The 25,145-nt window shown below is 45.0% G+C and overlaps 1 protein-coding gene across 1 annotated transcript in view; it reads left to right on the top strand.

The window, feature by feature from the left end:
• Positions 1–5,643, top strand: part of KCNN2 (potassium calcium-activated channel subfamily N member 2) — a 752,674-nt gene extending 747,031 nt beyond the window's left edge. The window contains exon 8 of the mRNA XM_069625521.1: positions 5,056–5,643. Within this exon, the coding sequence (XP_069481622.1) occupies positions 5,056–5,343 (288 nt within the window). The 3' untranslated portion in view covers positions 5,344–5,643. The remainder of the gene's footprint in view (positions 1–5,055) is intronic.
• The last annotated feature ends 19,502 nt before the right edge of the window (positions 5,644–25,145 follow it).

The raw sequence follows: 25,145 nt of genomic DNA, 5'->3' as shown, positions 1-25,145 counted from the left end.
ATGCATGGAATCCCGTAGACCACATGTTTAGTATTAAAATTTATAAAATTGTGAATTTCATGTATTTTGTCATTGGGAATTTAAATATTTTTCTTACCATTTTCTGAAAATGGGCACACATGACAGTTTCTGCATTTGAAGTTTCCATGTGCTGGTTTTTGCGTCCATATTTGTTGAGGACCCACGTGTTTGTTTTTCTGTAAAATGTGACAGGCTCAACATATTTTTGAGATTTTTAGCTTTTCTGAAAATCAAACGGGGTGTGGTAGCCAAGTTTTTTTGTAAACCTGCATCTAGTTGTAAGATGTTCCAATGTTTAGCTAGTTTCTTTCTGATGGGCTGAATATTTGAACAGTAAGTTGTTAAAAATATAACCTTGTCATTTTTCTCCAGTGTGTTAGATCACTGTTTGTTGATAAGCAGATCTGTTCTGTCTCTCAATTTAGTCTTCTGATACATTTTAGTTGTGTGTGTTTCATTGTATCCTCTATCCTGAAATTTCCATATGGATGTTTGTACATGTTTCTCGAATTCCATTTTGTTAGTAAAGTTTCTTTCAATCCTTAAAAGTTCACCATATGAGATATTTGAAATGTCATGTTTCAGATGATTACTTGTGGCATAAAGAATGCTGTTAACTGCTGTAGGTTTCACAAACAAAGTTGTTTGAATGGTATTGTTATCTATGTAGATGTGCAGATACTAAAAGTTAATGTCTGTTGTACTATCTTGAAGAGTAAATTTGAGGTTGCAATCGTTTGCATTAATGTATTGATGAAAATCTTGAAGTTGTTGTTGGGTTCCATTCCAGAATATGAGTATATCGTCAATAAAACTGCCCCAGTATACTATGTTGTTGTTTACGGTGAATGCTGGGTGTGGCCAGGCATATTCAGCTTTGAAAATTCCCATATACAGATTTGCGTAAGATGGTGATATACAAAGGAAGGACATGTATTTTAGCACTCTGCATCGTAGTTCATTTTACTCAGAGAATGTGTTTGGATTTTCCTTGCATTCCATAGTTGTCTTGGATCATACTCTGCCCCCAAGTCAGGTGCATCTCATATGATGAATGAGTCCAGCACAGGTTTTCACTTTAATTCTTTCAATACCAGTTATGGACTGGCTGGAAGGGATACTGACATTTTCACTGGTACACTGCATATTTATCATACCAAGAAATCACTTCTGGATTTTGGTTTTCTCTTTAGGTAATAATTTCAATAGAAGTGGTTAACTGGTCACGAAGGGATACTGTAATTGTTCCTGGTAGGCTTCATATTTATCATGCCATGCATTTGAAACCACTGATGGATTGTGGTTTTGTCTTTAGGTATGATATGATATGATATGGCATTCATAACGCGCCTATACACAAGTGTTTCAAGGTAATCATTTCAATACCAGTGGTTAACTGGTTATGAAGGGATACTGTAATTGCTCCCGGTTGGATTCATATTTATCATGCCATGGATGTGAAACCACTGCTGGATTTCATTTTTCTTTTATCATTTTAATAATAGTGGTTGAATACTGCCCATAAGGGATACTGGAATGTTGCCCGGTAGACTGCAGCAAAGAGCCAAAAGCAGCAAAGGGAAGTTCCCTGTTTGTGCTTGTCAGGCTAGAAAGGGCCTAGGGACAGAACCCCTGATCAAGCCAGGACTTCACCAAGATCATTCTTTACCCAACTCGTGCTTCCATGCATAGGTATCCATCCACCCATTAACTATCTATTCACCTCGGTCTTCTGTACCTCACAGGACCAAGGAACATTGTTGTGTTGCGCCTGTTAGCTATATTTTAGTTACCTATATCCCCATTCTAGCCAAACTCAGAACTTGCACGTGCTTTTTCTCAGCCAACCACCCACCATTCCCCCTTCCGCTCACCCACCTACCCTCTCTCTCTCTTAGGCTGCAAACTTTCATCATTGTCTTAACTCCCCTATTTCTTCTACCCTTCATCATGCATCTTGACTTTGCTCCATTCCTCTTTCTACTCACACTTCACCTTCCCATCGCTCATAGACTTTGGCCTCAACTTGGTGTAACCTCTGCATCACTCTTCAGCCTCCCCATCTTCCTCCTTCACCCCTGCACCACTGAAATATCACGCTCCAGTTCTCCAAGGATCTCAAACCTCATCTATTCCCCTTGCTACAGCACAACCCTTGCTCCTCTCCCCGGCTCCTATCACTCTTTCACTTGGCCTCTTGAATGTCCAATCCGTCTGCAACCAGTCTTTCTACATCTTTGTCCGCTTTGACCTTTAGCGCCCTCAACTTTCACTTCTTGATATCGCAGAAACCTGGATCTGCCCTTATGACTCGGATACACTAGCAGCTCACCACACCAACTCTGCTACCTTCTCCAACTCTCCCCAACCTTTTGGGTAGGGCAGTGAAGTGGGGTTCCTTATTAATAAGCCCCTCAACACCGCCCTGCTATCACTGTCTGACGTCAACTCTTTGTGCCTCTATTCAATTCCACTCTCCTATGCCTCAAACTGGTCTGGCTCTCTATCAACACTGGTCCTCTCAACTCTTTTTTCCCTGATCTAACACTTCTCTTTGAATCACTTCCTACTGACATCCCCTTTGTCATGCCCTGGGACTTTAACCTCCCCCAGTCCTCTGCTTCCACCCGCCTTGTACTTAACTCCCTCTTATGTAACTATTCCCTCTATGACCATCCTGTCCTCTCCGGTGGAAACTCTTGACCTTGTCTTTCTCTCATATTCACTCTCCTCCTTTGACCTCTTCATTGACCCTTCTCTCTGTTGCCTCCATTGTTCACTTTAACATTGCAGTCCCTCCACCTTTTACTCTTCATCCCCCCTCTTCAAGAACTAAGATGAAATTCCAGCAGGACTCCCTTGCCCCTTACCTTGATGATGTGAGGACCACTCTCCTTTCTCTTCCCCCTATTATTGCATCTTCCATTGACCATTCTTTCTCTAACTTTAACTATGCACTTATGACTCAATTCGACCAACACTATCATGCTCCCACATTCCCACCTTCCCATTCCCATCCTCCGCCTTTGATCACCTCTGATATTCAGACAATCAAAACAAACGTGTGCTGTGACCTTTGCTAGTGCAAATTCGGGATAATTACCCTACTCCTAGCCTTTAAAATGTCCCTTGCTGGCCTAACCTCAGCAAAGGACTCTACAAATTATCCTACTTCACAAACCTAATCACCCCGCAAACTTTAATTTACCCTCTAATATTTGCTAACATCTCCCAAGCCAATATCCATCCCCTCCTCCCTTTCTGCTAATGACTTTGCTCACTACTTTTCCTCTAAAGTCTCTAATATTTGTGACACAGCCCTCCTCTATCCCTCCCCAAATCTCCTTCTGTCCACTACCTCACCCCACTAACTCTTCTACTGTGCTTGTGTTCAGGAGCTCAACAAAACCTACATTTTGGGGGACAGAGGGGGCTAACCCTTCAAATGTTGGGAAAGGTGCTAACTTCACGGGCGGTGGGGGAGGGGCAAACTTATTTGTGTGGGGGCATCTAACTTATTTACACATTCTAATGAGACTATTCTAGTGCAGATTCAATGTTACAAGCAGTTAACTCTCTCCTTTGTCTGAAAGCACCCACTTATGTACTGCTGTGAAAATGAGCGGTTCCTGTCCCCTCTACCCTTCCAATCACTCCCCTGGCATGCAAGTACTAAACCCACATCACGATTTCAACTGCCTAATAACAAACAGTGAAATTCTTTACGTTAGTAATTGCCGGGCCTTTGTTAACGGTGAAACCCAGGCACTGTTTAACATCTGTGACCTCGTCTGTCCGGCAACGACTTTGTAGGTAAACCAAGTCGAGTCAACTTAGCCCGAAATGTCAGGGGGTGGGAGAGAAGACTGAAGCAGAGTCAGATCAACGGTGTTGTGCCACTGCGGGTGTTTAATGCCATTACTCGTAGCCACATTCTTCCTCGTCCCAGTACTTGTGTATGAGGCATTTTGCCTGAGTGAGGTAGTGGGACATGGAGGTAATGCCTGGCTTAGTTACCTGTAATCTTCATTACTCCTAGCCTGACTCGTCCTTGTCCTAGTACTTAACTATGAGGCCAGGCGCCTCATACATAAGCACTAAGACAAGGAAGAGGGACATGGAGGTAATTCTGGGCCGAGGTGCTGATTTTGGGGGTTGGGGAATGGGGTTGGAGGGAGAGGAGCTGTGTTGGGGGGAGGAATTGTGCGATTAAATATTAATGATAATCCATCTCCAGGCTAAGCAGGCATGATATGTGGTATTAGTAGCTAGAGAGGCATTTTGCTGCAGCCAGTCTAGTAATTTCTTAGTTTGGCCTGACTGTTTTTTACCTGGGCATCTCTGATAAATCAGTCCTGCCAAGCGTAATTACCTGGCTAGACTGGCATTTGTGTGCTGTCAGTCTAGCTGCTTCTTACTGTGGCATTGTATAATTTTCTGGTCATCTGTGATAAAACAACCATGATAAGTGTTATTGCTTCGACTGGCATTTTGGTGCAACCAGTCTAGGTATTTCTAAATGTGGACTGACCTGCTTTACTGTAATGTTATTACGTGTCTAGACTGGTCTATAATGTGAAACCAGTTGGACATGTTTTCATTGTTTCATCCAATTTTTCTCAAAGTGTGCTGCATAATGCATTAAAGCACTGTGTGAGGCGTACCCCTGCAGCAGCATGTGCGTGCGTATTGCGCAAATGTGGTAATCTAGCCTGGCCCAGAGTGTGGCGCAACCCGTGATTTGTTGCCAATCTGCAGGGGAGCGGGGAGCCTCAGCATGGCTCGCATGGGGTCACCCAGATTTTGTGCTATGCCACTGAAGCATTCTCGTGAAGTGAAGCACACCTTTTCCAGGCCGCATATATAGATATAGCGAGGCTCCCGTGTTGTAGTGTGGCCTGGTTGGGCACACTTTACTAGACCTGCTTTTGCTAGCCAGTCGAACTCTTTTCAATACGTTTGGTAATGTCACCTATAAATAACATGTCAACCTGTTTCACGTGACAAACTCTAATACGCACTGTCTCTTTTCAGACACAAAACATCATGTACGATATGATTTCGGATTTAAACGAAAGGAGTGAAGATTTCGAGAAGAGGATTGTTGTCCTGGAAACAAAGCTAGAGACATTAATTGGAAGCATTCATGCTCTTCCTGGATTGATTAGCCAGACGCTCAGTCAGCAACAGAGGGACTTGGTGGATGCACAGCTGCAGAGTTATGACAAGCAAGCGGCCTACAGCGCAGAGCGGTCCCGGTCGCTGTCGAGAAGGAGGCGGTCCTCCTCCACGGCGCCACCCACTTCATCAGAAAGTAGCTAGAAGGTTACCACAAAATAAAGACTTTTTGCCATCATATGGTCAATATTTTAGCTTTTATTGTAAAGCCCTATGGTTCTAATCAGTGTTATCCGGGTTCTGATGTCAGAATCGTGGGAACCTGAACACAAAGTTTTAGGCCAAATTGAGTGCAAACTCTTTTATTTTGTTCTTTCGGAGCGAATGCACCTGTCATTGCTCAATAGGTAGATCCTCCTGTCATTTCACAAACTTTTTATTCATGCACTTCGAGAAATCTTTATTAATATAACTATATAATAAAATGGAAATTTATGCATTTTCTTGCTTGGTCACTTGCAGTTTATATTACTATTTGTTTTATGCGATGCCAGCCCATCAAATGCATGCAGTTTTCTGAAAGGAACGTTTGACTTAATCGATATTTTCACAATGTCACAACAGCAGCCACTTAAGAAAAGCAGCACCTAGGGAGGAATCCTGTTTTATGGAAAACCACACAGTAACTGGCAGGTGACGTGTTCTGATTTTGTAATTGCTGTTCAACCGAGAGCTGGTAGATCTTTATTGCAGAGAGAAGCCATGTTTGCATTATTTGTGAAGCACAGCCATAACCAAAATTCACAGCACTGTGTTTTGTTCAATGTTTCTGATTTGATTGTGGCTTTAAAAAAGGTGACTTGACTTGTTCAGACTGTATGCCTCGGCCAGTGGCCTTTTTATAATTTCATAATCTGTGAGTTCTATTTTAAATTCAGGAACACCGTTTGGGTAATAGAATACTAATTTATCTGTGTAGAAGATGGTTAGCATGAAGCCAATCACACTACTAATATAGAAATGGTGTATTGGCTGGGCATATACCTGTTTATATAACCTGTCCAGCCAGTGGTAGAGCCTCGGACACCATCTGACTTGTATTTTTCTCTGATTTGATAATAGTGTACTATTCCATTTCATAATTATGGAGAGTTATTTCCTCTGTTGCCTATCCTTGTTTACTTATGTGCTAGTTCTTGACAGCAAACGGTTTTACATGTATGTTCTGGAGCATCGACGATATGGTGTTGCGGTCTCCCCTTGTATCTCACTTTCTCTAGATCAATGAAAATGTTTCTAGTTTCTTACCTCAGTGGGCCTTAAGACTATTTATTTTTATTTAAACTAATTATTGGTATTTTTTTAAGTCAGTTATATTTTTGATAACCTCAAAAGGTAGTTGTTGGGGGAATATATATTACAAATGTGTTCTATATGTTTTGGGCTAGGATTGGTATGGATCCAGGCACATGCGAGGCGTGGCTTGGACCAACCCATTCTTTTCATTCTGGCAGAACTCCAGGTTGTCTGTGCCAGTGACTGGAATGACTTGCGCGGCAATGAGGTCCCCAGAAAGCAGAGAGGTCAGGCTGGGAAGTAGCTGCAAAGTCACAGTTAGCATGCACGCCTCCTGCGCGGTACACTAGCGCCTGGAGTGAGAGGTTGAATCGTTGAGGTAGTGCAAAACCTACCATCCACTGCATGCCTGCCTTTAGGCACCTGATTTGTTCCCACCTTTTAACCAAGGGTGAGAACATACGGACTGGGGAAAGCGGCTTGAGAGCATGGACTAGATATCGTCTTGCCGTGGCGGTTGCGGTTGAGTCACGTCCGGCTCTCCCTACAACTATGCTTGTATCCACTCGAACTACTGCTCGGCTTTTGCCCAGCTCTCCCTGAAATGCCATTCCTGTGGCTCTTGCCTTTTCATCATCTAGGTCTTGAGTCTGTGTGACTCAGGCCTCAGCATCCTTAATGTGCCTCCTTTTTCGAGTGTCCCGTTTGTGGTATGGGATACTGTCAGATTTACAGTTTTTGACCGGTCTGTGGCGCAGCAATCGCATGGCATAGTCAAGTAGTGAGGCTGCCTGTTCTCCTCACAAAGGTGACCAACAACCAACGGAAGGGTCCAGCTGAAGACAACCTATTTTTCAGGTGGGTGCTGGCACTTTGGAACCAGAAGCCAGTCCTCGATAGATGGTTTCCTCCTTTGAGTTTCCTGGCCCTAAGCCTCAGTACCCATTGTGGCATCTGCCCACTCTGACACAGCTGGCACATTCCTGGATTTTTTATTGATTTGATATGGCCCATTCTAATGGTTGTTTTGTCGTCTGTGGCCATTGGAATTGTAGACACCACCCCATTCTTAAACGTTGGATTTTAGACCCCTCTTTCCCAACTGAGAGACGCGTTTCCAGGGAAGTGCAGTTCATCTAAGAAATGAAAAAGAAAAGCAAAGAATGTGGAAGCCATTCCCAGAGGCACTTCACCCCACGATCACGCGCTCTGCTGACGGTGCCCTGCCCGATGCCTGCCCATCACCCCCGCATTCCCCAAGTGTCCTTGTCTCTAAATAGAGAGTCTGGTATTTTTTTATACTGTTTATTGAACTGCTCGATTTTATACGGGGTCCTTTCTGATATTGCTCCACCTTATGCTGCATAGCTGCATGGCTATGGAACCACTTCCATGATGACCAATCCATCCACACTTGCTGCCCGTGTGATGACGTGCACCCTACTGTATAAGTGTGTTGCAAGCCCGAGGAGTTCCATCACCATACAGAAGAATGAGACTGCCGGATGAGTTCCTTCTTGCTCCCAGGGGCCATGCAATATATACATATAGATATTATTTTGTATGTCTGACACTTTGGTTTATTAGTCTCTTTAATATGTGGTCAAATTATCACGCCCATTAAATCGTGCTCTCTTGACCCCACTGATTCACGGGGTATTCCAGTTGTGGGTATGTGGAAAACACCTCGAATCTGTACAGATGGATAAAAAACAAATATGCAACTTGTAATGTGTAGCTCAAATATGTTAAACAGTTTAATAAAAATGCATTTAAAAGCTGGCTTTAAGGCTGCAAATACGTGGGTAAAGTCAGATGGATTCGTGCTCCAGAAGTGTACTAATAAACATCTTACCATGTGTTTCTTCTTATCAGCTAATCACTGTGAATGAACAGTCATAGGTGGGACTGGCAGGCATTGTGGTGTCACATCTGAGCTGTTAAGTAGCACGCTAACGCCCATTCCAGGACGCCTAGGCACTACACTCAGAGTGGGGACAGTGCGCAACATGAGGACATTAAAGATGTAAATAGATGTGTTTGTAGAGTTTCCTCCGCACCATTCTCATCTTGCTGGGAAGGCTATTCCAAGCCTTTTGGCTTGGACAGAGTCTGAAGGGAAGACATGGACAACTGATTTCCGAAATTGAACATAAGCTTCTGGATGGTCCATGTGGAAAGAAATGGCACTGAGGGATATGTGGACCAGTAGCAAAGTCTAGCGATTTAAAAACGACTCCCTTCTTCACGGGGAGCCAATGCAGTTGGTGCAATGCTGGTGTCATGTGGCCAAATCCAAGGAGTTGTAAACATTCTGCCAGCAATAATTTACGTACACTAGTTTCTATTATTGCAGATTATGGACGCCCCTGCTAGAGAGAATTACAATAATCACGCCTGGAACTATTAACCACACTCATAATGTATTTTTAATGCAGGGGAAAATAAGGGCATTCATCTTTTCAACTGGCAAAGCTGAAGAAAACCTCTTTGAGTCACTTTATTTGTAGTCCAATCGTCCTTGGTTGATCCATAATGAATCGTAGAATGAGCTCTTGTGGCACAGAGAGCAGAGAGGCATAGATGCCAATGTGGTGCATTCCAGTCTGTTTGGGTTTATCCAACTCTGGGATTTTTTCTATACATCTGGGACTTGTATTTCTGCTTTTGCAATTATAAAACTCAGACTACAAGTCCCAGAATGCAAAGTGGAAAAGGACGAGATAAGCACCTACATTTTAGAATGGCTCATGGTGGCAACTATTGTGAAGGAGGTGACTGAATGTGGAGTTGTTTTTACTGTTTTGTTTGCCGCACAGCGTTATCCCTGTTTTGATAACCTTCTCCGTTCATCAATTTAGGTTCATCCAGGTGTTTACAAGAGACAGAAAAAGCAAACAACTCACTAATAGCTGTGGATGGAGATATCCCTTCAGTCAGGTGTGTGCCTCATCTGTATCATCTGCATGCATAATAAAGATAATTCCAAAAGCGTAAGGGTTTAGCCAATCACTGAACATGCAACTTTTACTACGTACTCCACATATAAGCGCTTTCTCTCCGGAATTATGATGATCAACTCAGACTGATTGTGATCCATTTTGAAGGAATTATTGAATCCGCTAACCTTTAATAAATTGTTATATTCGAGCATTAAATCTGTTCACTTAGCAATGCATGTAGTTATGTCCCTGGAGTCCTGACGTGTGGACCTGAGCCAAATGAAAGAGTGCATAAGGAGGTCGTAGGCTATGGGACAAAGCATTTTACTCAACTCTTAAGACTTTGTAGAGCCATGCTGTGGAACTGGTGGCAAGCTTAGGACCTTCATTTTTAAACAATGAGCTTCAAAGAAAAAAGCACTTGCCAGCCAGGCTGCGGAGCAACTGGCGGTCAGCAGGGTGGAGGAACCAAGGAAATTACATCGCCAAATGCTGGACAGATAGTCGTAAGACTTGATGCAACAGGCAAGTAGGTGCTGGGCAGGGGAAGGGTTAAGGTGGATGGCATCCAGAGTGGCAGGTGCCATCCAGACAGCTATTGGGTACCGTGCCTATACTGTAGATAATTGCCCACAAATCCTGAATTCTGGATTACAGTGTTCCACTCTTGGTCGTAGTGGGTCTTTTATAGAGCGGCGTTTGTCATTTACATGTACTCTAGCCCTTTGTGTGCTTCAAGGGATGGGTGTGATGTGGTTATTATTGGGGTAGTAATAGGAGAGCAAGGATGCTGTTGCCAACAGGGTGATAGGCTGGAGAAATCGCTCTGGTGTGAGGTGTGGACTTCAGGCGAAATCTTAGGATGGTTGAGTTGCTTCATTCTGGATGGCATCCAGAGACATCCTCTGACGTGCAAGAGCAAAACGATGGGAAGACAGTGTGTTGGTCAGTAAGATTGGGTGTGAGTGACACTTGCTATACATCAAGGGTAAAGTAATGAGAGGTGCAAGATGAGTGATAGTTAGGATGGGTATCTGCAGGGTTGCAGTGTAGAGAAGCAGATTTGTCGCTTAGGGTCATTGGTCCAGTCTGCCCCCATTTGATGTGGAAATTGGGGGTGATGTTCCCTATCCCTCCTCTCTACTTATGCTAGCACTACCCTACACACCGCACTGCACCCCTCGACCCCTGTAGCGCTGCCCTTTGCAGGTAGCTTTCATTTTCACGGTCTCTCCTCTCCTTTTCTATTGCTTGCTCACTCTTACAGTAGGTACTGGTGTAACAAGGATCAAAGGTTGCCAAATGAGGGAAAAGGCTGCCTGAGAACTCTCCTCTTTTTTTTAGGTGCGAGTAGTTCTATAAAGAAAGAACCGAAGGATCTTGGAGAAAGAGGAGCACACCTGGATTTGGAAGATAAAGGAATCATTTTCTATTTTCTAGAAGGGGAGGGGCTCCTTATGCCCGAGACTGCCTTACGCTGCTGCAGTGCCCAGTGGGCCCTCCTAGGGCTTCCTTTCTCTTGGCTCCCTGCTGTACAGTTTATTCTGTTGTCCCTACTCTGTCTCTGATGCTCCCGCTACCGCAGGGCCTATTACCTAGCTAATCCTTGCCCTTCTCACCACTCGTAATCCATATGTCACGCTTTCCAGTGCAGCAGTTAACCTGGGATGAGGTGTCCCTATACCGAAAGGGGGGCTACTTCCGAGAAGCGGATGGTGTTTTGTCATGAATTGGTATTTGGATTTATTTTGAAGAACAGACCTTCTCAGAAGTGCTAGTGGCTGTGACAAGGTCGTAGGCTACAGCCAGGGTCGTTCAGAGCTTCTACCCACTTGAGGCGTCATGAACTGTACAAAATCAAAAGTATTTGAAGACATTAATGGGGAGAAAACCATGCCTTACCAGCCAAACAGCCAGTTGAGTTATGGTTTGACATACAGCCAGGACAAGGAACCCCAGGTTGAGGTGAACACTTTCTAAGTGCGCTGGTTGTTTCTACTCTGATTCTTTTGTCTCTCCACTTGTGACTCAATAAGATAGACGAGACTCCATCATTTCATCTTCGCCTGCCTCAGGTTGGGAGTAATGGGCGAGACTTGTGGGTTTTTTTAGTCAATGATGGTTCAGTATGCTCAGTTATATTTTGTGTCCCAATATGTTTTCTGAATATGTGTGTTTTAGTTTGTCTGACCATATATTCTCCTGTCTGGTTATACTGGTTGGTGCATGTGCCGGTGTGAGTGTTTCACTTGGTTTGCACCAGGGCTCAAGTCGAGGATACACGCGGGTGGACAGTGTCCGCCAACCTTTGTCAGCAGACTGACGACGTACCATGTTTGGTGCATTCCCAAACCGAGATCTATAATAGTATGGCTTTCCATTTATTTTTGATATTTTCCTCTTTTTTAGCCATTTCCCGGATATAAGATGGCCGTCGTGCAGCTCCTGTTGTTGAAAGTCTATCTCACGGTAAGGTGCATATTGTTCAGACGGACACATGCAACAATGGTGTGAGCGTTTTACTCTTCCAGCTGAAGGTAGCAGAGTGACACAACCCTTGGCTTCAAAGAGAGAGGAATTTAGCAGGAACCCAGCACAAGTGATTTCCAGTTCTATAAACCGCTAAGAATATAGGGACCTGTATTTTGTTGATAGACACTACACTGCTCCTCATCCCTGAGCATGAAGAGAAAGGATGAAAAGTCTATGAAGTGGTATTTTCTCTTGCAAGAATCTGTGAATAACTGTTTGCCAGCTAGTCCTGGGGCACACATGTGCTGATAGGCTCGCTATAGTGTCTATTTGAGAAAAAAGACTCACCCGTTTGTCATTCCTGGCTCCTAATGAAATCTGGGAGGGGCAAGGTAAGGATTGTTATGTATAGTCATGCAAGGCACCACCAGTATATATGCATATCATTAACACTTCAATAATACCAGAGAGACAGAGCGATCTTGGTGCACGTCTCTTCTCATTAATAATAGGCGCAAACTGCCGTTACCCGAGCCTGTCACATGACACACTCTACGGCGGCAAAGATCACAACAACATAGACATGGGACAGAGAAACAGTGTGCCCAAACACTAGAAATAAGATATTACATCTCCCCCCACATAAAATAATAAAGGTCCCATTACTCCATCTCCTCAGTCCATTTTACAGGTCTTTGAGCTACCCTCCTTGATGGACTCCGAGATACGGTTGCTCTCCTCTCTCATCACTGCAACTGTCATCAGAGTTCACATCGCCATCCTTGTAGTCGGAGCCAGATTCTTGTGAAGTTGCAGCATCATCTGGTTTCTCAATATCATGAATGTCAGTCATACGTTTTTTAAAGAAAGAAGAATTTCTGGTTATGCTACAACCCGGGCCTTAGGCAGACACCATGGATCCTTTGATGGCTGTTAAAGTCAGTGACTTGGGGTCAAAAGCAGATGCTTCCATCTGCCCTTGAGTTTGTCACACTGATACTACATCCCCCACTTGTAGATCTGACTCTTTGGCCCTTCTCTTCTTATCTGCATACTTCTTAATTTTTGTCTTGCTTGCAGCATTCTTTGCGCGTGCTCTTAGATCTGAATCAGCTCCAGATACCAACTCTGCACTGTAGTATTCTAGTTTTTATCATTCTGCCAAACATCACTTCTGAAGGGCACACTACCCTTGAGCTGTGCATGGTGTTCCGGTAGTCTTGTAGCAGCATGCAAATGTCTTTCATGAATGATCCTAGTGTGATGGAGCACACTTGAAGCGAGCGCTACAGATAAGCCATAAAGCGCTCAACAGTGCCATTGGCCTGAGGTCAGAGGGGTGTAACCCTTCGATGTTGGAACCATAGATATTCAGCAAACATTGGAAACTCATTCACACTGAAAGGCAGGCCATTGTCCAATGTTACTATTGTTGGAATGCCATAGTCAGCAAAGATCTTGTCAAGGGCTGGCATGACCGCATGTGCTGCCGTTGAATGAACCATATGTATCTTTGGAAAGCGAGACATCCCGTCCATGATTACCAACACATGTCTGCCATTTGCTAGTGGTCCAAACATTTCAACCGCAACTACATCCCATACCTTCAACGGCTTTGGTGTCATGTTTAAAGGTTCTGGGAATGGCGGTTAACACAGGTTTCTTCTACACTTTGATGTCCATTTGAGGAAACCACACCTTCATTTGGTACAGACAATCCCTTGGTTCCCCTTCAGCAGTAGTCCTTGTGGGGTGACTGATAACACATCCTTTATCAGGTGAAATGTTTTCAACAGTTTCTGCTCTCCTTCTGACAATCTGATGTCATCCTTATTCGCGTCAATTCTCGATCCTGATGCATCTCTTTTACGATTTCGGGTATGGTCAAGCACTTTGGTAGTGCATTGTGTACGATGTAGTTGATATATTAATCCGCTGTGGCTGACTGTGTTTCTTCCTTTACAGGCAGAGGATACCTGGATAAGAAATCCGCTGGATTATTGTTTTTTCCAGGCTGATGAATAAAGTCAAACGACTATTCGTGCAACCGAAGCCCCCAGCGCGCAATTCATGGAGACATCCTGGCATTTGGCTTGCCATAGATAGTTAGTGTTTGGTGATCAGTGATGATGGTACATTTTCTTCCATATAAAATAGATGATGATGTTTGCAAGCCCAAACTGCTGCTAGGCTTTCCTTCTCAGGTTGAGAATATGCACATTCAGTCGTTGATAGGCTCTGACTAGCGTACTCCCACAATCCGACAGGGTGAGGAGGAACCTGCTTGAATTGCACCATGATGGCACCTAAACCTACAGGACTTGCGTCCACAGTTAGTTTGGTTTCCAAGTCTGGGTCCTAATAGGCCATAAAGGAAGCTGATGCGATGCGTGCGTGATTTTAGTTCCTTGAACACATCCTCATATTCTGTTGACCGCCTTAATTCTTGCCTCTTTCCAGTGAGAATTCGTAGTGGTGTGCTGACTGACGCAAAGTCTTGAATAGATCTGATTTAGTAACTGGCCATGGCCAGAAATTATTGTACTGCTGATGTTGAAGTTGGTGTTGGTGTGGCAATAAGAGCTTGCACTTTGGCTGGATCAGGTTGTAGGCCTTCACTTGAAAATATGTGACCAAAGAATTTCAGTGTAGATTTACTGAATTCACACTTGGGTGCATTTAATATCAGATTAGCATCTTACTGGGCCATGCACATTCGACGCGTGTCGGCATGCGCCTCCTGTGTTGCCCCAAATATTAAGATGTCGTCACTGTAATTAAGACATTGAGGTATGTGCCGAATTACCTGATGAACTTCATTTTAACAAATCTCAGCTGCTGATGAGACTCCAAAGCAAAATCTTTTATAGCAGAATAATACTAAATGTGTCGTGAAAGTTGTAATGTAGCGAGATTCAGGATGTAGTTCCAATTGGTGATAACCTTTATTTAAATCTAATTTAGACAAGATTTTCGACCCATACAGAAGATGCGTTATGTCCGTCATTCTTGGGGATAAGTGGCTTTTTCTTTCAATGGCTAGATTAGATGCTCTCATGTCCACACAAATTGGGATTGTGTACCCATTTTCCTTTTTAGGCACAGGGACAATTGGGGAAACCGCAGGGGTGGGTCCTGTCAGATGTTCAATGATTTACTTGTTCAGCAATGCTTGTATTTTATCTTCGACCTGTTTTTGAATATTTAGGCGGATTCCCCAGTAGTGCTGTGCTACTCGTTTGACATCAGGATTGATGTGCAGCTTAATCTGTTTTCATTTGAGTTTTCCTAATCCTGTAAATCTCAAAGGAAACATATTTTCTACCATGTCTTTGGGGTCTATGGTTTAAGCTTTCATTATTTGATACATTATATGAGCCAGCCCCATTTGAAGCTGAGACTACTGCCTCCTGGCACCTCTGCTTTTACAACATATATGACCAATGTTGCCTCTTGTCTTTGTATGTGGCTTTGAACATGTCTTTGCACTCTAGTGGCTTGTCAGATCTGTATGGCGATATGTCTGTCATGTGGCTGCAGTGTCTCAATGTTTTTGAGCCCTCAATATGTGTCCTCATTTACCACATTTACCGTGGCTCCAGTGTCAATTGGGAACTCTCGTGGATCACCATTAACCTGGTGCAATAAGGTTGGACTATATTCCACGGATATTTTATTCCCAATGGCGTGTATATACCCACGTTTGCAATCACTGCTTGATGACGAATCAGAGTCATCTTGATATTGGGGAGAAGCTGCTACATATGTTAGTTTTTGGCGTGTTGATCTCCTCGCATCTTCTGGAATGGACGTTCCATGTTATTCCTCTTTCCTTTCAGCTTTTCTTCTGATCTGTCACAGGGACTCCCGGCGCCTGCTTGGTGACCTTTTCCACCTGACGATTGAAGACCTCCACTTTCTGGACAGAGGGCCATCAGCTTGCTTATTGGAGCTCCAACGGTCTGCCGACTGCTGGACGTATTTGATGTTTTTACACACAGACTGGAAATGATTTTCACCTCCAAAGCTATCACACGAGTGGCCAATCGATGGACAGGGGCCAACATGAGGAAAATATATCTGCATTGGTAACATTTGCATTCTTCTCTTTTGGCTGTTTTTTCTGATGATCACATCTGGTATACAGGCGTTGCAGCTGCTGTATGTGAGATTTTTATGTTACCCAATGACTCTGCCTGCATGGAGAGTGCCATGTCGGCCCTTGCGAGCATCAGGATTTCTTTTACAGCAGTTTTTCCCAAAATTCAGCCGATTCGCAGCCATCAATTACTTGTGATTTTAAAGACTCATCCGTTGAGTAATGATCAAAGTCAAATATTTGACCCTCTTACGTAATGTCATGATAAATGTGTCCAGTGTCTCACCCTTCTTCTGGGAGGAGGTGTGAAAAATATGTCTTTCATAATCTACATTTCGAAGGGATTGTGTCCTCCGACGTATTCCTTATCTTAGATATCTCTTTCCAGCTTTGCTGGCCTCGGAAATTTTTTCTCTCTAGAGGGCGCTGCGCGTCGACGTCCGCCGAGTCGATGTCCCTCGACAGCCGCCGTATCGACGTCGACGTCATCCTGCCTATAAAGGCCGCGCGCAGCATCCGTTGCTCAGTTCCGTTTTTCCGCGCTTACTCAGTGCATTCGGAATATCGTTGCTCAGTTTCGTAGAGAATTATTCCATTTTCCTCGAGATATTCGAGCCATACTCGATGGCTTCCTCGTCTGAACCGACAACCCCTCGGTCCGGCTTTAAAAAATACTGAGACTGTGGAAAAAAGATGTCGCTGACGGACCCTCACAGGGTCTGTCTGTGGTGTTTGGGAGCTGAACACCATTGTTCGGAGTGCGAGGACTGTATGTCCATGACAGCTAAGGCCCTGAAGGAGCGTAGGGGGAAGCTGGAAAAAGGTAAGACTTCTAAAGCTTCTTCTTCCTCGACGAAGTCGAGACATACGTCTCCTCATCACCATTCGCGCTCCAGGTTTCGAAGCGGGTCCCATCACTCCTCGAGATCGAAGCACTCGAAAAGGAGACGCCGAAGATCCCCTTCTTCGTCCTCCTCTTCCTCTGTTTCACCTAAGAGAATCCCTTGCCCCACGAAACTTAGTTCCCGGGCTGAATGGGAGGAATTCCGAAAAAATATGATGAGCATCTTCGAGAAAGCGGCCTCGACCCCCTCGAAGACTGTCGAGAGCGATGCTCTGGTCGAAAGACCCGAAGGTCCAAAACGCCGGGAGTCGCAGCACCCGGCGAAGGAAGCTTCTCGAGCGCGTCACGAACCCTCGAGTAAAGCAAAGACCTCGAATCCTTCTTCAAAGGTTCCGTCGACGCCGTCGACGAAGGTTCCGTCGACGCTGAGGTCGGTGTCTTCGACGCCGCTGTCGAAGGGACCTTCGACACACGGGTCTGTCGACTCGACGCCATCCTCAACACCGGCGTCGACGCCAAGGAAAGTCACGGTTGCGGCACACCCAGTGGCTATTCCCAGGTCTTCGATGGCAATGTCGTCGAGATTGTCGATATCCTCAAGCAGAATTCCGATTTTATCGAGGACCTCGAGGCCTCCACCTTTGTTTTCGACGCCACGTTCGAAGCCTTCGACGTCGGTGTCGACGTAATCGACGTTTTCGAGGCCGATTACGACAAGTTTGGCACCCTCTGCCTTGGAGATGGGTTTCACACCCTTTGTGAGTTCAGACCAATTGAGAACAATGTCCTCAATTATGGAAGAGGGAGAACTGTCTGACCAAGAAGAGACATTTGAGTTGCAGGGATCCTCAGAGGAACGCAGATTAAAGGAACTCCATGATTCCTTACATGAGGCAAGTGGTTTAGACACTTCCCCAGAGGTGGAGTTTGCTAGGCCAGACCCGGGGGAGCATGCTGAAACCCCTTATAGAGCCTTAATGGCTAGGATTACAGAATTTATGGGGTGGTCAACACCTTCACAGGCTTTCCAACAGTATGACCTCACGGATATTCTTGATAAAGGTCCACAGGAGGATCCTGTAGTACCTTTTCATAAAGCTCTTCAAAGAAAAAATAATGACGAACTGGGAAACCTCTGATGTCGTCCCGGCAGTAAATAAAAAACTGTCTACTAAATACAGGATATCTTCTGCAGACCCTGAGTTTTTGTCCAAACACCCATCCCCAGAAAGTCTGGTGGTACAGGCAGCATCTTTTTCTGACATCAAGATTGCTTACCCTACCGTCCCACAGGACAGGGACGATAAAAAATACGATGCTATGGCTAAGAAAGTCTTTTCGGCATGTACCATGGTGTTAAAATCTATTAATGCTACTTGCACCCTTGCTAGATTTAGCCATACTCTTTGGGAGTGTGCTTCTACAGCGGCTGACTGCATCCCGGAGGGAAAAGAAAGGGAGGCGTTCCTAAAAATCATAAAGGACGGTAAAGACGCTATGTGCGAATCCCTCCAGACGGGCATTGATTCGGCTGACAGTATCAGCAGAGCAATGGCGGCAAGTACAACAACCAGGAGATTTGCTTGGTTGAGAAAGTCTGGTTTTGCCCCAGATGTGCAAGCCAGGTTCTTGAACATGCCATTTGATGGCTCTTCTTTGTTTAGGAAAAAGGCGGATGCCAGTTTAGAAAAACTGCAAACATCAAAGGCAGCTGCAATCCGTTAGACACCTTTTCGTCCCACAGGAACCTCTGCGAGAGGCAAGTCCTTTCGCTTCTACTCCGCATTCGGAAGAGGTAGAGGACGACCGGCTCAAAGGGGACAAAGAAGAACTACCCGAGGTGGACGGGGTAGATATTCAAAAGCCGCAGCAACAGCAGGTGCCTCTTTACCATCGGCATCTGCATCAGCCGCCCAAAACCACTCTGAGGACTTCCCTCACAAGACACCTGTAGGAGGCAGGTTAACTCAACATCTGGCGGAATGGCAGGCTATCACGTCAGATGCTTGGGCATTGGAGACAGTTGCACAAGGTTACTGCCTGCCTCTCCTACGCATACCTCAGAGTCATCCACCGGGGATCAGCTCTCAAAAAGCTCCAGATCCGCTCCTCTTGCAGGAAATTTTAGACCTGCTAGAGAAAGGTGCCATAGAACCGGTACCTGTAGCGGAGAGGAACAAGGGCTGGTACTCCCCTTACTTTCTCATACCAAAGAAAGACGGAGGACTGAGACCCATCTTGGACTTGCGAGAATTGAACAAATTCCTCAGGAAAGACAAATTCAAGATGGTAACTCTCTCTCAGATCCTTCAGGCCCTTCAGTTCCAGGACTGGTTGGTATCTCTGGACCTTCATGACGCTTATTTCCATGTGCCTATCCATCTCAAACACAGGAAATACCTGAGGTTCGCAATTGGCAACTCTCATTATCAATTTCGAGTGCTGCCATTTGGGCTGACCTCCGCCCCGAGGGTCTTCACCATGTTAATGTCGGTAGTGGCTGCAAGTCTAAGGAGGGAAGGGATTCACGTCTACCCCTACCTGGACGATTGGTTGATCAGAGCTGTATCTTCGAAACAAGCTCAGATCCAGCTAGATCATGTTTGCCACTCCCTTCACAGACTGGGCTTCTCCCTCAATTTAAAGAAGTCACAAATGATACCATCGCAGAGACTCCAGTTCATCGGAGCGATCCTGGACACTTCCCTGGGAAAAGCCTTGCCACCAGAGGTGAGGGCTCAAGATATTCTACAGATGGTCACCAAGTTTCAAAATGCCCAACGTCTCCCAGCCTTTGACTTTTTGAGGTTGCTAGGCCTCATGGCATCCTGCATTTTCCTAGTGCCAGAGGCTCGCCTGAGAATGAGATCTCTCCAGTGGGCACTGAGAACTCAGTGGTCACAATTCTCAGGGAGAATGACAGATCTTCTTCAGGTTCTCGACAGGGTGCCTCGAGACCTTCAGTGGTGGGCCTTTCAGGAGAACATTCTGAAAGGAGAGCAGTTTTGGCAACCTTGGCCGGAGATAACAGTAGTCACGGATGCCTCACTCACGGGGTGGGGAGCCCACGCCAACGACTTGACCATCAGCGGTCCATGGTCTCCATCGGAGTCCAGACTACATATCAACCTGTTAGAGCTGAGGGCCATCAGACTTGCGCTGAAGGCTTTTCTGCCATCTGTACAAGGAAAGAATGTCCTGATAATGACGGACAACACAGTGGCCATGCATTACCTCAACAAAAGAGGAGGCGTAGGATCACTACCTCTGTGCAGAGAGGCGATGCAGCTCTGGTTTTGGGCAATCCAAGAAGGAATCTCTCTATCGGCAGTTCACCTAGCCGGAGAGAAGAACTTGACAGCGGACGCTCTGAGCAGGCAGAGCACAGTCTCCCACGAGTGGGAACTAGCTCAGGAAGTCCTTCAAGAGATCTTCGCCCTTTGGGGACCCCTCAGGTGGATCTGTTCGCCACCAGTGTCAACAGGAAGTGCGATCTGTTCTGTTTAAGGGAATTTCCCCCGAGAGGAGCTCTGGGAGACGCGTTCATAGTGGACTGGGAGTTTCCTCTCCTGTATGCGTTTCCACCGGTCCCTGTCATTCCTCAAATGATCAGGAGGTTGAGAAGATTCCGGAAAACCATGATCCTAATTGCCCCGGATTGGGCCAGGAGAACGTGGTACCCGGACCTTCTAGACTTGTCCATCTGCCCTCCAATTCGACTTCCACTCAGAGAGAATCTGCTCTCACAGAAGGGAGGTCAGGTTCTCCATCCAGACATCAAAACCCTCAACCTTCACGCTTGGCTTCTGAAAGGCTGAGGTACAAGGATTGAGACCTCCCTGATGACGTTATGGAGGTGTTGCTTTCGGCAAGAAGGCCAGCAACAAAATCTTTATACCGCTGCCGTTGGAACAGATTTTGCAGCTGGTGTAGGGAAAAGAATATCGATCCCTTTTCATGTGGTACACCAATGGTTTTGTCCTTCCTACTTTATTTAGCGAATTCAGGCCTTCAAGTTGGCACCATCAAGGGCTATCTCGCAGCGCTATCCATCTTCAAGCGCACTGCGGAAGAACCATCCTATTTCAAGTTACCCTTGGTAATACAGTTTCTAAAGGGGTTAACTAACGTTTATCCCCCAAGACCATTCCAGGTTCCCCTATGGGATTTAAATTTAGTCCTAACTTTCCTGATGGGCACACCTTTCGAACCACTCCACTCTTGTTCGTTAAGATTTCTTACCCTTAAGACTGTTTTATTAGTAGCACTTACATCTGCTAGAAGGGTGAGCGAGTTACAAGCTTTTTCTTGTAAACCCCCTCATACAATCTTTCACAAAGTCAAAGTTGTTCTGCAAGTGAAGCCTAATTTCCTCCCAAAGGTGGTTTCTGAATTTCATATCACACAGAAGATTACCCTTCCATCTTTCTATCCTCCTCCCCATCCCGGGAAAGAGGAAGAGAGGTTACACAGGCTGGACCCAAGAAGGGCTTTAATTTTTTACATTAGTAGACTGGCTAGAATAAGACAAGCAGACCAGCTGTTTGTAGGCTACACAGGTCACAAGCTGGGGCTACCGATAACTAAGCAGACCATTTCCAGATGGATTATTTTAGCCATTTTGGAATGTTATAAACTGGCAGGAAAAGAGCCCCCTCAAAATCTTAGGGCTCATTCGACCAGAGGTATTGCATCTTCATCGGCCCTCAAAAGAGGAGTGCCGGTTCGAGACATTTGTGCGGCTGCCACATGGTCGTCCGTCCGTCCGTCCATACCTTTACACGGTTTTACAACTTGGATTCCTCCTCCAGTCAGGAAACTAGGTTTGGAAGGGCACTATTGCACTCTATTCATCAATAAGAGGAAGCATGAAGTCAGTACTCCCACCTCCAATAACAGAATACTGCTATGGGAGCCTATCTAAGATAAGGAATACGTCGGAGAACACAATCCCTTCGAAGAACAAGTTACTTCTTACCTTGTAACGTTCTTTCGATGGGATGTTCCTCCGACGTATTTCTTATCGACCCTCCCATCCATCCCCGCAGTACTACTTCCCTTGTTGTTGCAGCTTACGCTCCTTCAGGGTGATTAGTTGAGTCCAGAAATAATTATTGTGGGCTACAAAACGGAACTGTGCAACGGACGCTGTGTGCGGCCTTTATAGGCAGGATGACGTCGACGTCGATACGGCAGCTGTCGAGGGACATCGACTCGGCGGACGTCGTCGCGCAGCGCCCTCTAGAGAGAAAAAATTTCCGAGGCCAGCAAAGCTGGAAAGAGATATCTAAGATAAGGAATACGTCGGAGGAACATCCCATCGAAAGAACGTTACAAGGTAAGAAGTAACTTGTTCTTCTTAGTGGAGCAAAGTAGACATTTAATGAGTCAATAATTCCTTGGAATGTGTTTGTGGCACTTTCAGGCATCTCAAATACAATTTCTCGTACTATGGGCCCTAGGGAATGCATTAGTATTCCTCTCAGGCACCGTTCTGCTGACTCCAGTGGCTTCAATGCAAATGTTGGGTTTCTTCAGCCATCTGTTCCAGCGTGGTGCCAGACTGCAGGTGTCCGATATATCAAAAGGTGGGACAGTCTGTAGTTGAAGGGACTCATGTCCTCCCTCTTCCCTGTTCGGTAGGCCAAAGGACGACGTGGATGGGGTGGTGGTAGAGCTAATGTCTTCCTCCCCTGACATTTTGGGAGTGTTTTATTGAATGTTCACAGTGAATATAACTGCCGTAACTTTAGACTTTACTGCCACCTACGATTATATCTGTTTATGTGCTTCCTTGTGCAGAGAAACCTACTTGCACTAGCCCAGAACGAATACCCTGGGCTGCTGGCCCCAGAACATGCTGTGATGGTATCCCCTTGTACCTTAAATTGCATAAACACTGGTGCAGGGCATGTGAAACGGCATCCTCATGTTGCTCGCTGATGATGCAAGGCTTATTTCACTCTCTTTCCTGGTCACTGCACTGAATGAAGGCTGTTTCATGGACCCGATACCAGAGCGTGTGAAACACCTTCCCCTCGGTGCCTGCGGGTGGCGAGAGGCACAGCTGTTCTCCTCTCCTAATCACGGCACAGTGAGAAATCTGCGTTTTAGGCCCAGCAAGCCTGAACCTCGGAGCACAGTGTAGCGTTAGCCTCGCGACCCATGTGAGACGGTAAACCATTGTGGTCAATGTTATGTATAGTCATGCAAGGCACCACCAGTATATATGCATATCATTAACACTTCAATAATGCTAGAGACACGGAGCGATCATGGTGCATGTCTCTTCTCTTTCATAATAGGCGCAAACTGCCATTACCCGAGCTTGTCACGTGACACGCTGTGTGGCAGCAAAGATCACAACGACATAGACATGGGACAGGGAAACAGTTTGCCCAAACAATCGAAAGGGATTCTGTCAATCCATGAAACTCTTCCTGATTTTTAAATTTTCATATGCAGTTTTGTCCTAAGTAAAAACTTTCAAGTAGATGCTTTTTGTCAGACATCCTGTGACACAAATACATGCATAAACCAGGTATTTGCTATAGTTGAGTGTACAAATAATAATTTCATTAGTAAGTGGTGCCATTACAATTAACATTGTGCCAAACAAGCTACCAGAGGCTATTTGTCAAGCATCCTATCTGTTTTATCTACACTAAAGGCCACAGTGCACGTTTGCTTGCAGCTAGTGAGTAATTTACTTACAAAGATGCATGTTGATCGGCAACATATGCCTACATGCCAATGAACTATTCATAATTGTTTTTTTGCAGCTGTGAGTTTCTCTGGCGCTATAAAAATTACTATGACCATTTCAAACAGTAGCATCAAACTTTGGCCTGCCAGTACTGTTTCTAAGCTGTCTACTGAGAGTCTAATTGCTACTGTTTTTATAGACATGTCTTAACCAAGTGTGGCTGCAGCCCCTTGATTTATATCTTTTCCATGCGCTGAAGTCCTGTGAAAAACGAGCACTGATAAAGGAAACCGTTTTACCTGACTTTCTCATACTACTCACTCCTAAGATTGGGCAGTTAAGAGCTGTAATCTGATTTTATTTGACAATTATAGAAGGAATCCTCCCCACCTTCACATGTGCTGATCCAGACATGTTTTCTGCATACAAGAACATGTTTTGATTTGTGAATGCTCATGAGTAGCTTTAAATTTGTGGTGCCAATTGCACACCATCATTGCATTTTATTGAGTAAATGTTAAGTGGCCATCGCTCTGTTTCTCAATAAATGAGCTATATCCAATGAAATATCAAAATGTCTTATTCACGTCTGACCTTTGTTACCTGAATATCTTTGGGAATTATTATTGGTCCAAAGTTTTGTGTACAATTGGTAAGACAAGCCACCATTTTGATTTCCGAAAGAGAACTATTCATTAGTAGCTGCTGTTGTCAGTGGGCTTACTGGAACATTCGCACAGTATCGGCTTTCAAAAGGTAAATACTTCCACCTCTTTGATGATTTCGTAGTTTGATGCAAATCTGTTTTGTTTGTCGTTCGTTTCATTCCTAGTTGGTCTAAACCTGTGCATACGCTTCGAAGTGACTACTTTATGAGTGGCCATGTATCATATACTTGGGTTTCCACATAACGTTTCCTGAAATATTTACAGCAACTGTTTTATATTTTCAGTTTGTGTCCTGTTTCAGAGACTCGAGTGGGGGGCTGGTGATGAAAATGGCTAGTGGCACTCCTATCTTTGCAGACAGAGGCAAATCAAAATGTTTTCTTGTTGTACGTTTGAGCTCACTGACTTTGCAGTCCAAGCTCAAATGTTTCACAATCTTAAAGAGACAGAGTCACAGAGCACTCAAGGTTCCCGTGGCCAGGCGTGAGGTGTGACAAGACCTTTTGCTTGGAGTTCTGAAAGTTTAAGTTTTCCTAAATTTCAAATGGGAAAGACAAATCTGCAAGTCCCAGGATCCAAACGGAAAAGAACATGACTGGCAGGTCTTCTCACGCATGGCCACTTGAAACTTGAGAGCTTTGGGATCAGAAGTGGCAAGAAAGAGGCACTATTTGCACTGCCCATAAGCTGGAACTATTGGCATGGGAATTGAAGTAAGAAGAGAGTTGGGATATGAGGGTCTGGGGGCACATGCTGTGCGTATTGTTTGGATCTGTATCCACCCATCACCACTCATTGCTGTGATAGACCCTATGTCCCTTCTCAAGACTACCTCTCCCTCCCCATATAAAGCACCCTGCCCCAGGATCTCTCTAATCTAGCTCTATGCTTTTAATGGGAAGCCTGTGTAATTTATAAGCAGTGTTTATGTAAGGTAATGGCCTATTTGCAAGTATAGACCAGCTTCTGGTGTAAAATA

The sequence above is a fragment of the Ambystoma mexicanum genome, chromosome 6p (assembly GCF_040938575.1).
Source record: "Ambystoma mexicanum isolate Mex_15411 chromosome 6p, UKY_AmexF1_1, whole genome shotgun sequence".
In the NCBI taxonomy this organism is placed as follows: domain Eukaryota; kingdom Metazoa; phylum Chordata; class Amphibia; order Caudata; family Ambystomatidae; genus Ambystoma; species Ambystoma mexicanum.
Note: the sequence above shows the minus strand (reverse complement) of the source record. Positions and strands in the feature narration are given on the sequence as shown.